This window comes from Myxocyprinus asiaticus, chromosome 30, assembly GCF_019703515.2.
Source record: "Myxocyprinus asiaticus isolate MX2 ecotype Aquarium Trade chromosome 30, UBuf_Myxa_2, whole genome shotgun sequence".
Classification (NCBI taxonomy): domain Eukaryota; kingdom Metazoa; phylum Chordata; class Actinopteri; order Cypriniformes; family Catostomidae; genus Myxocyprinus; species Myxocyprinus asiaticus.
The window spans coordinates 6,462,685-6,479,915 of NC_059373.1; the positions used below are offsets into that span (position 1 = coordinate 6,462,685).

General features: G+C 38.7%; 1 protein-coding gene across 1 annotated transcript; it reads left to right on the plus strand.

The window, feature by feature from the left end:
• Positions 1–623: 623 nt before the first annotated feature.
• si:dkeyp-113d7.10 (zinc finger protein with KRAB and SCAN domains 3) lies at positions 624–16,734 on the plus strand. The gene is made up of 4 exons (XM_051663404.1): positions 624–1,188; positions 7,647–7,949; positions 9,180–9,497; positions 11,648–16,734. Exons 1-4 carry the CDS (start codon positions 855–857, stop codon positions 12,097–12,099), a joined length of 1,407 nt encoding a protein of 468 aa, XP_051519364.1. The 5' UTR covers positions 624–854; the 3' UTR covers positions 12,100–16,734.
• Positions 16,735–17,231: the final 497 nt, after the last annotated feature.

A 17,231-nucleotide genomic window follows, 5' to 3' on the forward strand; every position in this document is an offset into this window, starting at 1 on the left:
ACTTTTCCACGACATTCTAATTTATTGAGATGCACCTGTATATACGTTGCCAGCTCAATTTCCACGTGCCATACGACGCGCGTTTGAATCTGTAGTAATCTAGAATTTAATTATATTCGCCCCGCCTTCCTTTTAGATCATTCAGTGGCTGTTTTACCGTATTTAAAGAAGTGGAGCGCACCAATAAGCGTTTTGTTCAAAATGGGTGTATCCCTTTCAATAATTTTGCTTCTAGCCACTCAAAATAAAATACACCGACTGTGTGCACAGTGTGAATAAAACACAATTTGAAACCAATTTTCTATGAGCACGAACTAAGTCATGCATATACCAGTCAGTGTATAATAGGTTAAAGTGAGGTACCAATGTTGAGTATAACTTGGAATTAATTTCTAGAGGATTTAAGTTAATGGTGTAATTTTACGCATATCGCGGCGCCGTTTTGCGACCCTCTTCGTCATAACGCGGCGGCCCGTTTCAGCTTATCGCCGCCCATTCCGCCCAGTTTCGCGAACGGCCCACTGGGAAAAGTCCCGATTCTCCCCATGGCCAGTCCGCCCCTGTTTCTGGGTTAAGTGCGCAGACGTTATCGTATCTGGGGCAAAATGGCATTGTGGCTGTCTGAGGATCTGTACTTGTGCACTACTTGGATTCCGTTTGCGACTTCACGCAGTGCAGTACGGTACTGCATCCAAAGGGGCGTGTACATACACGATGCATTTTAAGAAAAGGGAATAATAACTGTTCGTTTCGAGGCAGACAGCTGTTTAGGAGGACTTCTGTATATTTAACACTATTTTGGGGGGTGGGAAGAGGAAGAATGAAAGAGGCCTTCCAACGGAGCGGTCGTAAACATGAACGGTGCACTTTACATTTCGTTTTTCCAAGGTCAGCTGGAATCCGCACTGGAGCAGGTAGTGCAGCTCGCCGTTCAGGAAATCACCAAGACTGTTGGGGCCACTTTGAATTCAATGTTACTGGAAACGGCCACTAAAGAGCAGGAAAATCTGCGTTTGAGGGCGACCCTTCAGTCCCGTGAGCTGAAGTACGTAGGCAAAGGAAAAAGCAATGCGTCTAAGGGACGAAAAGACACGAACGATGGAACAAAGCAACGCACCCCGAGTCAGAGCACTGAATGTGGCATGCAGTCTGAGACGCTCAGGCGTGAACAGAAAGGGCGAGCAGTTGGTAAGGTTATTTGTGTGCACTTGGTTAAAAACTGTGCTGTAAATAAACCAAAGGAAGGTAAATGCTTTGCTATCCTTTTAAATAAAATATATATTAAGGAGGTGCTCAAAATCTGTGGGTTGGTGCGCAGTGACGGGGTTTATAAAAACAAGGCTAAACACCATTTTGAACGGAAGGAGGAAGTCAAAATAAAGTCTGCTTGTGCACCCATCCATTCAATTCCCTAATGTGGTTAAACGCCCCTATTATTTAGAAACTATTTAGCACGAGTGACGCTGTTGTTAAATCCAAACCACATGAGGATTAGTCCAGTTTGTATTTTATTTAAAGTCCAACTTGTTTGTTTATTACAATTTTGTATCTACACAAAAGATGTTCCGTGGTATTGTTTATGCTGTTGAAAAGAACAGGTTTTTAAAGACGGGAATGAAAACGAGGCTGAGAGGGATAGACATAGTGAATTTTGCCAATACCGATAACTAAGGTAGTGGGAACAGCCGATAACCGATTAATCGGATGATAGTTTTTAAAATAGAATTGTAGAAAGTCAAAAAAAAAAAAAAAATCTTATTTTTTCCTTACTATGACGGGCACAGACAAAGAGTCCTAAATGAATAAAACCCCAGATGCAGTTTATTGTTAAACCAAAATCACCAAAATAACATGAGAAAAAGATTTGGTGCAAAACACGTGACTTTCAAGTATAAACAAGCCCGCAACACACCGGGGACTCTTATTTTGAAATGGCGAAATGATAAATAAACGATAGTTCCAAAAAGCAACTATCGGCATGAGTAATCAGTAAAACCGATATATCGGTCTACCTCTAGTCTCGTGCGCTTTTAAAAGGTCCTAGATCACCTCTTATTTTCCTCAACTTGTGTGTTCTGGAGTTTTTTTTTATCTTCTGAGAAGTTTTTGTAACAATATCATATTTTGTCAGCTGAATGATTAATATCATTTGAAACAACAGTTAAATCCATTGAAGAGACTGTAAGTCGGGGGCCTGGGTAGCTCAGCGAGTATTGACACTGACTACCACCCCTGGAGTCGCTAGTTTGAATCCAGGGTGTGCTGAGTGACTCCATCCAGGTCTCCTAATCGACCAAATAGGCCCAGTTGCTAGGGAGGGTAGAGTCACATAGGGTAACCTCCTCGTGGTCGCGATTTGTGGTTCACACTCTCAGTGGGGTGCGGAGAGTAACATGAGCCTCCACATGCGCAGTTTCCATGGTGTCATGCACAACGAGCCACGGGATAAGATGCGCTGATTAACGGTCTCGGAAGCGGAGGCAACTGAGACTTGTCCTCCGCCATCCGGATTGAGGTGAGTAACCGCACCATCACAAGGACCTACTAAGTAGTGGGAATTGGGCATTCCAAATTGGGAGAAAAAGGGATAAATAAAAAATAAAAAAGACTTAAGTCTGTTGCTCACAGCCTCGTTTTCATTCCCGTCAAAGATTAAATATGCCACTACTCTGACTGAAGGGGCAGTCACACTACACTTTGCTCTCCATTCACTCCGATTGAAAAGCATCCGAATGCGGGAGGCCAGAAACGCAAGATCATGCAAAGAAATTTCGTACAACGGCGTGTACCAGAGTTCATGCTTGGTGAACTCTGAACTGCGAATCTGGGTGATGAGAGAATGCGTGGCCAATAGAAGACTGAAATGTCGCACACTGACCTCTCTGCACAATTGAAAGGATAGCCAGCCCTACATATTTCAAAGCTGCGTGTTTTGTTGTTGCTTCTAAGTGAGTAGACGTTATATTGTACAATTTTTAGTATAATATTTTTTGTTATTTGTGAAGTGTTATTTATTAAAACCAGAAGCCCTCTCTCATCATGTCATATCCTTGTCCGTTGCATTGCCCGAAAGAAATTTGCAGGCTCAAAGCCTACTGTGACTGCCCCCTTAAAGTCTATACTTTGCTTTAGGGGTTGTTTTTATAAACTGGTCATTTACTCTTAAGGGAGGAAGTGTGCAAGTCTACCATAATTGTTTCAAGGAGTTTGCAGAGGAACAAGGCTTAGTTTCGTACTGCAGTTACCAGTTGGTATGTTTTGTCTTCGTTGCGAGCGGATTCATTGGAGGACGTTTTTAATGTCTGGTCTTTGAAATTATTGTTGGTCAGCAGTCTTCAGGCCTGAGTAGACATGTATACAGAGGTGGTTTGGACGCAGTGTCTGGATTGGGGGATGACGCTTCTGTTGTTGAGCTGCACCTTAGCGCTGCTTTTCATACCACAGTGAAGGGAGTCATGGGGAGGGTGCCTTTCCCTTGTGTTTTATCCAATGGAGGTGGTCAGGGGACGCCACACCTACCCAACCCTGCAGAGGGTATCCATGGTAGTGGTTTGAGGGGGGAGTATTATCATGAGAAGTCTTCACACAGCATAGACAAGGGACTGCAGCCAAATGGAAAAGGAGCACAACAGAATGGCTGTGATCCACTTTTCTGTTATAGCCTATAACATGGTTCAAGAAATAGGCTACTAGTGCATACAAAGTTGTAGAGTTTTGTACAAAAGGAGCCTGTTCAGTCTGTTTGATATGGATACACTCATGGAGTCAAGTGAATCAAGGTCAGACAGACACATGCATTAAACTGATCATCATAGTTATATGGCCCACAAAATCCTTTGAATAGAGAGCATTGACTTGGAATCTATTCAATCTGCATTATTTACACTGCAATTTTTTTTTATTATTTTCCTGTAAAAAACATCCTTAAAACAAGAAAAAAGTACTTATAGCAGAATGACATAAGATTTTAAGTCTTGATTCTAAAGCAATCATAACTATTTGCCAACAGTGTAAGAAAAATAAACTTGTTTTCCCTTTGGATCAAGTTTTTTTTTTTTCTTACCCCATTAGCAAATTGTTTTTGTTGTTAGCATACATTTGACTTAATTTGGATTTCTCAGAAATCAAGACAAAATATCTTATATAATTTTGCATTTTAAGTAAATGCGTCTTGTTTTGAGTCTGCCGAGATATTTTTTTTCTGGAAATCAATACCCTGTAAGAAAATTATATTGTATAATTTATATGTGTAGCTGCAGTAAAGTCAATATGAAATCAAAATTAACCCCATTTACAGTACTCAATTTAATTTTTTCTCCCTAATTTGGAATACCCAATTCCCAATGCGCTCTAAGTCTTCGTGGTGGCGTAGTGACTCTCGAATCTCAGTTGCCTCCACGTCTGAGACCGTCAGTCCGCGCATTGTATCATGTGGCTTGTTGAGTGTGTTACTGCGGAGACGTAGTGGAGGCCCACGCTATTCTCCGCGGCATCCACGCACAACTCACCGCGCACCCAACCGAGAGCGAGAACCACACATTATAGTGACCACGAGGAGGTTACCCCATGTGACTCTATCCTCCCTAGCAACCGGGCCAATTTGGTTGCTTAGGAGACCTGGCTGTAGTCACTCAGCACGCCCTGGATTCGAACCAGGGGTGGTAGTCAGCACTGATACTCGCTGAGCTACCCAGGCCATGTTTTAGTCTTTTATTAAAATGTAGTAATTGCTCTGCCTCTGAAACGACTCGTTTTTGGCTTCTGTCACCAAGCCTTTCTTAAATTTCTACCACTCACCTCAACCACCTGTCATATAGAGACCGCTTTTCACTATGCACTCAACTGCCAATGGATTAAATCAAGTCCTGTCCTACATTTATGTTTGCCATTTGAATATCCTGTTTCATTTAGAAATACATCACATTGCATGAGTAAAATGGGTTGCGAATGCTGTTAAAGTCAAGATGAAACTTTACAACTGATAGGCACTGAAGTTTATTGAGACTGCTCCACAACATTTTTTTTTTTTTTTTTATAATAACTGATTCAAAATCATGTCTTGAAGCATTGGAAGCTACTAAAACTGATCACCCAACAATCGTGAAGATTTTAATCAAACTGTCATTTCTTGAAGCAAAGAGTTTTAATATTATTTTCTGCTGGGTATCTCCAGTAATGAACAAGCAGAAAGAGCTGCCAGAGAAGCACTATCTACTGAACCAGTAAAATGCCCTATACCTTCCACAGATCTGAAACCAACTCTGAATGTATATATCAAAAACAAATGGCAGTCGGAGTGGGATCAATGTTTAAACAACAAATTACGAGAAATACATTTAGTTGTTGGAACAAGATATGTGTTCCCTTTTAATAATCGCTGGGATCAAGTCATTTATACATGATGCCGGATAGGACATACAAGACTCACACGCCAATTTTTACTATCAAGCGAAAATTCACCAAAGTGCTCATCTTGTCAGAACCCACTAGCCATTAAACATATTTTACTAGACTGTCATACCTCTACACATCTGAGGAACCTGTATTATTCAGTTGATTCTTTTGAAAAGGTTTTTAATCAAGTGAATCCAAACTTAGTTTTAAGGTTTTCGGAAAAATGAATGTTAAACACCTCATTTAACTTATTTAACTATTTTAAATAACTAAACCTGGTTCCCGCCATGAATATAGCCATAGAAGTTGGCATGGCGTGAAAAATGAAAGAAACAAACAAACTTTACAACTGAATGTTACTACACCAACCATTGATTATTCTTCATGGTTTTGGGGATTCATTATGTAGCTGAACAGTGACTTAGATTACATTTATAATTCCCTCATGCAAGTCAGACCTGCCATGCACGGCAGTATAGATTTGTCTAGTTCGGACTTGGAACAAAATAAAATAAAATGAAGTGTTTACTTTGCAACTAAATAAAGGATGCCTATTGTTATTTATTTTAATATACTTTAATAGGAAAATGTTCCTGCACATTGACTTAAGTATGTGTGTGTATATATATATATATATATATATATAATATTAGTAGTGAATCAGTTGATTGGTGTTATTTTTGTAATAAATATTGCTAAAATTAAATGAACACTTATCTTGCACAATATTGACACAAAATACACTTAAATATTTAAAAATAGACAATGTGCAGTATTATTATCATCATTATATTGGTCTGTCACTTATATGTGTGGCAATATTTGTGTTGGTGTATCATTATCTAAGGATGTTCCAACAGTAAAGCAGTAAGTGTCATTTGCTGGCATTCTTGGGCTATTAGACGTAATGTTGTTGGAGTATTCTTATGGTCTAATCAAAGTGAGCTTCAAACAGTCAATTGTAGAATGGAGAGGACTGCATGCTGTGTATTTTAAAGACCTTATTGCTGCAGGGAGGTGGATGGGAATGCCATTACTTGGAGGGCCTGAAAGGTTCATGCTTGCACCCATCTTAAAATCTGAACCTGCAGCATTTTCCTCCAATTTACTTTTAACCCACCAGCACCCCGTCGCCATTAGTGACTTCATGGCTCATAACTTAAAACATCAATGCAAATGTCTAGGATTTGCTTTGGGTTATTTTTTCTCTCTAAAGTTTCAGTGTTAAATTTATTAATAGACTTTTTTATACCTGATAGGTCTTGTGTCTTTTTGTCTGCAGTATTTCCGCTTAAAATTACACATCACTTCATATTCTTTGTCCATTGCTTTCAGATATAGCTTGTATATACAAACGTTCAGAAATAAGCCACAACACTTTCACCACTGCTATGAGAAATACCGTCTTTATTGCATCCAAATGATTTAAAAACTGCAAAACTGTCATTGAGGCAGATTTTTTTTAACCCATGAGGAGAGTAACTTGCATGTGAAATTTTAAGGCTTTCACTGAAACGAGTAGCTGACGTTTTGATTATTGCAAATGTAACTGCAAGTTGCAAGGCAAAGTATTCGCAGACCCTTCGCACATGCAAAGTTTGTTGAATTTTCACCATAGGAAATAAAAAGTTCTAGCTGAATAATAAAAATAATAGACCAGTTGAGAAAATCAAAGAAGTTTGTTCTGATTTCCAGCCCAAACCCTTGACAAAGAAAGAAGTCAAATGTAAAACGGTCATTATTATGATATAGTCCCAGTGATCATGAGCTGCATTGCACCAACAATACCAAACCGTTGGAAGCAAATGTTCTCATTGTGTCTCTGGGTTTCATTCATTATGAAGCTATGACAGAAAACACCAACAATACTACTATTTGTCCTGAAATTGCTTTCTTCAATTTTATTTATTAATTTTAAGCATAAATCTCTTTAATTTAAACAGTTCATTTGGTAATTCTGCACAGAGAAGCAGGGCCAACATATGTTAGGAAAAAGCATTTGTAGTGGCATTTTAGTTGAATTGCGTTCAGATCTTGACACTAGCATAATTGAGTCTCTAGATCTGAGCATTTGCATCCTCAAAGCAAGCAGTGAAAAACAGTAGGTGTGATTATCGTAAATGTCAGTCAGTGGTCTTATTGCATGCAGTTCAGTACAGTACATTTTAAAAGGCAACAAAACCATTAAAGATCATAATATCACAGTAAACATACTGAATAATGTAATGTCTCTACTCTGTGTCCATTTTAAGGTCAGTTAAAAGCTGTTATGGAACACGTGTTGGAATTCGCTATTTGTGAGCTGACCAAAATTGTGGAAGATAGCTTTGACGACCTGCTCGTGGAGTTCACCAAGAAAGAGCGGGAAAACCAGATACTGAAAGAGCAGCTACAGGACAAGGACAATGAGGTGGTTGCTGCAGAAACAGAAGACTGTGAAAACGACTCAGACTCTCCAAGCAGTTCCAAAGTGGAAAGGCAAGAGTCACAAGGCGTGCCGGACCAATCATCACTCAAAAAAGCATGGGAAAAGGAACAGACGGAAACCACCAATGGTACCAACTATTTTGCTGATATGTACTATTAATAAAAGGAATATTCTGGGTTCAATTCAATTTATGCTCAATCAGTAGCATTTGTGGCATAATGTTGATTACCACAAACATTTATTTCGAGTCATCCCTCCATTTCTTAAAAAAAAGATAGATGTTACAGTGAGGCACTTACAATTGAAGTGAATGGGGCCATTTTTGGGGGGTTGGGGTTAAAAGGCAAAAATGTGAAGCTTAAAATTGAATAAAAGCACTTTAATTCTTCTATTAAAACTTGTTTTATTTGAGCTGTAAAGTTGTTTAAATCGTTTAGGGTTTACAGCATTAAAGGTGCTATATGTAATATTTTTAAGGTACTAAATCATAAAATTACCATAATATGTCATTAGAGAATTAGGAAACATGCTAAGTTGAAATACTGGCTTCTCCGATAATAATGCTACAACCAGTATATTCTACTTTGAAGTTTCCATTCAGGGCTGGAATTTTTGTTTATGTTTTGGCCTTGTGATCCCCCCCACTGCCCACTCATCAATAGTATTTAGACACTGCCGGGTTGCCAGATTTGAACAAGTTTGCAGGCAAACAACACTGCGTGCTGCAGCCATGGAAGCCAGCAAACGAACTGGATCAGAGATAACAGATTCCACCCGACCTAAAAAGCCTCGCCATCTGTCTAAAAACCACCATGACCAGAGGCATAGTAAACAAGGATAAATATTGGAGATGCCTTTGGAAGATGGAGACAGCTTAAAGCCCAGAAATCCTTTAAAACGGATGCTGAGTTGGCTAATTTGCATGTCAACGTTCTGGCAACCAGCATGAGCTTCGAGTCTGGGGCGGGGCAGACAACTCCAATATTTTGAGTTTGGACTGCAGTACCCATTTCAAATGCTTGCTGTCAATCTTACATATAGCACCTTAAGTCATCAGAGAAACTAAGTTGTAAAATTGGATACAACTTCATGCAGATAAGGATATTTAGTGAATTTATCACACTCAAATCAAGAAGGAACAAGTCTAAAAAAATTTTTGTGGTAATCATAATCAACATTATATATCTGGTTGAGCTTGTATTGAACCTGGAATATTCCTTTTATTTTGTATGTAACAATGGAAACAATGGAAAAAATCCCTTGTTTTTGTTTAGAACAAGATGTCTTTTCTAGCAGGGCCTGAAAAATAAGTCATTCTTCTACAACTCATCTTCTTTTACTGTTTTTCGCTCAATAGAAGCAGACAAGCAGGCTGTCATTGCAGTGGCCCAGGACTGGGTACCCATATTAGATAAAGTCTTTGGGCAAAAGTGGTGCAGCGACCTCTTTCAGATCAAAGAGGTCACGACCAGTAAGGAGGAATGCACTGGGCTTGGCTCAGGACCGATGAGCGACATGAACAGTTTAATTCGGGAGACTCTCATGCCATCTTGCCTGGCCTCTCAGAGGAAGCTGGAGCTTGAGGTGGGGCAGCTGCCGTGGTTGCAGGCAGAAGATATGGAGGTTGTTTCTCTATCCTCGGACACAAAAGGCATTCCTGTTGTCAGTTCCACAGGTAGGCTGCACTGTGCTGATGATCTGATACTGTCTGGTAGAGACTGATTAACAGGTTTTTTTATTTATTATTATTATCATTGTTTTTAACCAATATGAGAGGAATTCACTAAGAATGAATTGTGCTTGGTAAAAGTGCTGTCACTAAAGGAATTATGCAAATCAGGCAACAACGCAAAACGCGGCCACAAAATCTATGTTGAACACGATATGCACCTCGCAATTTTGATTTCGCAGGCCACTTCTGAAGGATGCAGCAGACCACTGCGATCTGACACTCTGCCGGGACTGTACAGCATCACTCCACAACTGTAATCCATACACCTGAATCATCTCTTTAACGTGCTGAAAGCACGTTTTAACTTGCCACGCATATGGATATATGCCAGTGTGACGAGGAGGAGGATGGGGCCGGGCCGTGAGTGCGCACGCCCGGCCCTAAGTCAGGCTAATCAGCCGAGGAGAGGGATAAAGACGAGCCGGATGCGGCAGTTCGAGAGAGAGAGAGAGAGAGCCACACGCAGCTGCCGCATCCGGCTCATCTTTATCCCTCTCCTCAGCTGATAAGCCCGATTGGGGGCCGGGCGTGCGCACTCATGGCCCGGCCCCACCCTCCTCCTCGTCATGGCGTTCTTCAAAATTCATGATCTTTATTTAATGAATTTCTGCTGCCATGAGCAATAGACAATGTGCTCAAACATCTCTTTTTAATAAAATTCAATTTACCACCTTCTTTCGGCATGCGGTATTAGTGCAATCTTCATTGCGCCAGGCAAATAGCATGGAGTATTTTGAAATAAAACACAATATTTAACACTCAAGACGCAGCACTATTTTTGGCGATGATTGCGCATACTTAAACTAGTTTGCGGGTGGTTAATGAATAAAACACTCTACTCTTAAGAGGGGCATGTAAATCAAGGGCATTAGAAATGGATGTATTATGTCTAGGGAGGATGTCAGTGGGACAGGTAAGTTCAGTAATATCTGTAAGGTATGAGGTTTGTACTGATGCATAAATGGATACAGGATCAATAGATTTAAAGTTGCAGTAGGTTATAATGGATTTCAGACATGACCTGGAGAGATGGGTTTCACAACTTAGTTCAATAAATGAATGATCAGACAGTACAGTCTGAGAGCCGAGCACAAAGACATTACTTAAACCAGCAGTACAGACTAGGTCTAGGGTGTGGCCACAAGAGTGTGTAGGGAAGTCAACATGTTGTACTAAATTGAAACACTCAAACACAGACATGAGCTCATGGGCAGCAGCGCAATCAGTATCTACATGTTTGTTGAAATCGCCAAGTAACAATACAGATGAACACATAGCAAAAATTAGAGTTCACAGCTCATTCAGATCACTGAAGAAATTAGACAAAGATTTTGGTGGGCGATGGACCAATAACTTTTAAAAACCAGGTATTCAAAGATGCTAATCTCATGGCAGTCAATGATTTTAGCATGTAAGCTGCTGCAATAGACAGCAGCCAGACCACCACCCCTGGAAGTCAGGCGAGGTTTAGCCAGGTTAGTTGTATTCATGGGGAGTTAGCAGGTTCATGTGGAAATAGTCATTGGGAATTTGCCATGTTTCAGTAAGCAGCAGTATATCTAGGTTTTTATCAGTTATTGTGGTGCAGAGCAGTGTGACCTTTTCTGTAAGGGACCGACAGTTAAACAGAGCAATGGCAGGATGTAAACAGCCACGACACGTAGATCGGTGTTGGTGAGGCAGTTCGCATGGAATAACTGTTAGGTCATTTCTCCCATGATGAGCAGCAGGCTCAATCGTGGGCAGTCATATTTTAATCAAACTACAATGATGCACTCTAAGACTTTTGATGGATATTACAGTTTCATTTTCTGTTAAAGCATGATTTTCTGTAAAGCTGCTTTGAAACGATTTGTGTTGTGAAAAGCGCTATACTAATAATGGCTTTGCTTGATTTGACAGTAATGTAATTGTTATTTGATGCTTTTCTTTAGAGACCCAATTAATGGGCCCATTTATTAGTAGACCCGTTATTAAAGAACTGATTTAGTAGAACAGTGTGAATATCGGTCAAACAGGTTATCACTATCTGTTCTATTTAGAACTATAATTTGAAGTTTGAAGTTTCTCTCTTTTCCTGCTTTTATCTGTAGGCGATAATTCTCTAATCAGATCTCCATCGATGTTGCAAAGACTCTTGACTCTCCCGTCCCAGTTGCTTGAGGATGATGAGCAGTCCATGGATGCTGCTCCCAGTCTGGAAGTGTCCCTGGATCCGTCAGATTCACAAGTCAGCAAAGGACCAAAGAGTGATCAGATCCCAGCAAATAAGATAAAAGAGCAGAAGAACCTCGAAGAGGATGACGATGAAGACGAGACAAGAGCTCATGAATTGGATGAGCGCGAATCCTCAAAACACAAAGGTAGGAGGAAGTCCCATGCTTGCAATGAGTGTGGCAGGAAGTTCAGCCGCATGCATCTTCTCAAAGCCCACCAGCAAACACATGAGGAGATGCCCAATCAATGTCCACAGTGTGGAAAGAGTTTTTCCCAGTCGTCAAAGCTCCAAGCGCACTTACGAACGCACACAGGCAAAACTATATGAAGAAATGTAGATGAGAGGGGAACAAATTCAAATGGGAAATTATGAATGGAACAGTGATGGATAGATGTTTCCCAGTATTTGTTGATTCTATGAGTGGCTCAGCTAAATCATGAGCAGAATTCAATTCGGGGCTGTCAGATTTGCTTCGAATTCAGAATTTGGTGCTCAAGGCTGTCAAAACTTGGTTCATGGAGCTTTCAAATTCATTTGAATTTCTGGTGAAGGAAATCTACATCACATTGTAGCCCTTTTGCTTATTTGAAGGTACTCTGAGGGAAAAGAAAAAAAGAGTTTGTTATCCTTCAACATTTATTGAAAGAAATGCCAGTAACTACAAGCTGTGTATATCCAAACTGGGTGTATAGACCATCACAGTAAGAAGAAAAGAATTCCTTTTTCTGTGGGCAAATAATTTCACAATACAAATTTTAAAACTTTGTAAATATTTAAAAGCGATGTATAAAACTGAATGTGAATTTCAACAATCTAGTCAGTGACTATAGCTGAGAAATCCTAAATGGAAAGATAAGAGTGTGCAGCAAAGAGTAGACAGTTTCTGAACTCTTTGTGGGTCCTTTGCCTCATGTTGGTCTTGTATTTGTTTGTACAAATCTTCTGAATGTGATAAAAATAAACCAGAGATTATAGAATATTTCTCCCGCGATCAAATCTACCATTTCTGACGGTCTTCACTGACGTAGAACTCAACATGAAATACCTCTTCAAAACTATACTTTCAGATGTCATATTGGATTCTTTTTGATTATTAAGATGTCGATCCAACAAGATGTTACAGGGTGGCTTACAGCTTTTGACTTGAACTTTAACACCGTAAACATGAATCTTTGTACGATGTAAACAGCAAGGTAGAAATCTTAATGTGTTATGGAGAGTGTGGATGAACAGTTACAGAAGGAGGACACCTTAATTGTTGTCACTGAAGTTATGACCTTGTGATGAGAACTTTACATTGGAATGGTTATTGGAAAGAAACTTAAGTTCTAAATGATTGCCCCAAATTTGTGTGCCCTTTAATTTCTTGTTTTATTGACTTGAAAATGGGGGTTGATGATGGGGGATTGGAGATCACATACTTTTTCTAGATTCCCCATCAGTATTCTCTTCTAGAGTAGCGTCTTCCTTTTGTGTAGTGTTTGAGTGTGTAAATACAAAGCTGTATCTTGAACTTGCAGAAATGTTAAGTTTCCTGTTGTGAATATATGGGATTCCCAGTATCAGTGGTTCAAAATATACTGTATGTGGAAATCCACTTGAATATATGGAGTCTTCCTCAGGGAAGACACTGTTGTCTTTTTCCACAGCTGCAGATGGACCCTACACATTTGATTTACACCCTGCATCAAAGGAAATGCTAACAGTGGAGTCCCACATTACACACATTCCCACTTACTGACTCGTAAAGTCACCGAAGTTCTTGGTCAATAATAAGCATGATTGAAAAGTACAAGGTGTTACCGTTACTTTTTGGATCAATACCTCATCGCTGGGACTGCGTCATATTTTTGGACTTCTGCAATATCAGGAGTAAGGTCCTGGTCAGAAAAGTTTACAGTGATAATTTTTCAAAATGGAATAGGACTGGCTTACCTGTTTGCCCACCTATTCTTCAATTTTGCATTTTTATTGTTATATAAATGTGGCTTCTTTTGTTTTAAACTACCTGTTTCGCTAAAATCTCCTGATGAGAAGGTACCAAGAGTTTGTGACCCAAAGATAAAAATGAAGGGAAACCTTTTTAGACAATACATACTTTTACAGAATGCAGTTTTTTGTTTTTGTGTTATGGGCCAATTTAAATGAACCCTAAACCCAAACTGCTGTCCAAATGTATCGAGTATTTAGGTATAATGAATATGGAAAACAGAAGATACACTGTAATTTTGTTAAGTGCATCATCTGTTGCTAGTGCCTAGAATTAACTGTTTAATAAGCTTATCTTTTAGGTGGTGGGATTGGGAATTCATTGTTAACATGCTTAAGGCTAGGGTACTCTTGGTTTTTCCACATGCCATTCCATCTCACGTACTCAAGCCCAAAGTATACTACGGTTTTAATGTATGCGTTCAATCGAATGCTCTAGCCGTTCAAAGTATACTTCATCTGACACAAGCAGTCGGTTCATGTGCGCTACGACTGCTTTGCGATGCTTGACTATTTCTCTTCTGGAGTTTAGACCCGTAAAGATGTCTTCTAGTCTTTCGGGTTGATTTTGGAATGGCATACTTCTGCAATATCTGTCTATGGCAAAAACAGTATGAGTAGTATGCAATTTCAAACTCTGATTCAAGTTACTGGCATTTACCTCTTCTTGCACTGCTTCATGAAAGCAATGGCCCAACTGTTAGTGTTGCCACCTTGTGGACCCACTAATTAGTGCAAACAATTCCAACCACAAGCACAGACTATGCATGCAGAGTATGCACGCTTAGAAAAATCCAGGCTATGCGAGTATAGTGCTCGCATACCCTACTACTACCCCTGCTAGCGTACACTGGCATATACTTTGGGCTTCAGCCTTTCAAATTGTACTCTTATGACTGAGAGCCCATATGGACGTGGATACTTTTTTAGCACAGTGAACGGCAGGCGCAAAGACGTGGAATGTCCATGTGTCTAGAAAGACTAGGCTGTGAAATGTGCATTACCCGCACTGTGCGAGAGATGGTCTGGCACTCGGAAAACCAGTATACTTTAACATTAGCATTTTTTTTTATTTGCAACTTTGACAGTGCTTTGCAATTTTGCTTATCTGTCTAGCTGACACTCCTGAACAAGCAAGTCTAGATATGGTCAGCTACATTACTAGTTCTCTTTTTCCATGTTGTAAGTCTGACTGATATTAAAGTATGTTACTTTGCAGCTAAAACAACTCAATACAGTATGTTTGATCTATGCAGACTGCAGGGTATGTACCAGGATGGATACCAGTTAAAGATTTTTGGCTAAATGGTCATTGCAGCTCATTACAGTGATTTTGATATAAATAACTAAAGTGAAATAGGTGTATTTGAAAGAGTGAAAATTTAATTTCACTGTATTTACATGTCCTGGCTTACTACATGTAGTTTAAATATGAATATTCAAAGGTCTTGAAATTTTGCCTCTGTCCTAATGCAATTAAATGGCCATATGTTTGCCAATAGCCCATCTATTTAATAAAAGGAGAATTAAAAAATAATCTTGGCATGTAAATCGCTTTAGGTCACACCTATTTATTCATTTACTGTTTGTGAATGTTTGATACACTCTTGTCAAAACTACATTGCAACTTTGCAGTAGGTTGTGTTCTCCACTCTTTAATGCCTGAAATAGTTCATTTGTGTGTTAGTTTTTGCATTCAATGGCTTTCATGGAAATCAGCATGGTTATAAAATGAACTGTGCATTAGAAGAAAAAAATGGACCTGCATTGATACCCTGTAAAGAAGCTTTTTATTTTTATTTTTTAACCCTTTTTTTTATTAAGCAAGATGAACAGAAAACTGCCAAACACTCATGCAAGTTTAAAAAACTTTGAATGCAGTAATTTGCCCAGAGAACTGCATTATTTTAAAAAAAACAACAAAAAAAAAAAACATTGGTGTTTTGTTTTATGTTATGCATGTTGACTTTTTTTTTTTTTTGTCAGTAGATATTTTGCTTTTTAAGAGACATATCAATTAAAAAAAATCTGTATTGCCATGCTTAAAAACAGATTGTTCTAATGTTGAAATACATCATGGAGCAATTATAGTTGTAGTAGACCAGTGGGATCAACTCTTTTCCATGGATAATGTTTAGTGGTTTTCGAATTTTACAGCAAAGTAGCTTTAAATTGATTTTATACCATCTGACCAATAAATGGCAAGTATTACTATGTGCTATTTTTTTCTTTTCATTGTTTCAATTTGTGGTTTATATTTTGCACTGTCTACCTGTTTCTGCACACATCTATACCTCACTTTAGTTGGTAGTTTGCAAGCATTACATAGAAATCAGATTGTTTGCTCAGTTCATTACCTCATGGTTTTATCATATTTACTTTTTGATCAAAGCATAAAATATAAGTTCTCTGTTAAATTTGTAATAGTGCATTTGGGTTTAGTTTTGGCGATATTTGCTAATAAGAAAAAGTTAATATATCAAAGTCAGTTTGGGCATACAAACTGTTTGATGCTCGTAGATGTACAGTATTATATAGAAAAATTGTGAAATTGGACAAATTCTAAAACATATCAGGGTCACAGTGAAAACAATATGAATAGTTAGATGGTAACTTACTGAAAATGTATGGAATGCTCCAGTTGATTATAAACCACACTTTTTGAGAAAGTCAAAACTAAATCCTTTCTTCCGATGTTGCATAAACTATTTGGTCAGTGGTTTGAGATTGCTTTTAGGGAAAATGTCTTATGTATATTTGGGTTTTTAATTGGATGATTTTCATTAAAAAAATTTAACAAATATATATATATATTTTTTCACCTTGAAAAATGCTTGTTGTCATAACCAGCATTTAATTGCTATGTTTCCAAGATTGTTTTATCTATCACTGAAATGTCTTTTAATGTGACTGGAAGTAATTGTAAAGTTGTATTATGGCAATACATTAAAAGGTGAAATTGTATCAATTATATCCTTTGTCATTTTATTTTCTGAGTCCCGGAGTAAACATCTGTTAACAAAATTATTACAGTACAATGAAAGTGAGTGGTGATCGAGGCTGTCAGTCTGTAATGTTCTTGTTTCCTCTGTGTTCAACTGAAGAAAGTCATACAGGTTTGGAACAACAAAAGGGTGAGTAAATGATGACAGAATTGTCATTTTTGGGTGAACTATCCCTTTAAATTTTCTGAAAACAAGAGCAGAGTTAGGATTTTTTTTGCTTCTCACATTTTCTGTTTGTTACACAGCTGGAATCACTAGAAATGTAGTTGCACAGATGGGCAAAAGGCAACCAGTCAAATTAACCTGAGGGTGTCTTTGCCTTTCTTTCTAATAAATATCTGCAGTAAACACCTCATGCTAGTTACAACTTGCCTTTAAAAAGAATTCTGGTTTCTAATACGTAACAGCTGTGTTAAGTTTTCAATTTGATTTTGTATCAGTTGTGTAAATGGCTCTACACTGCAG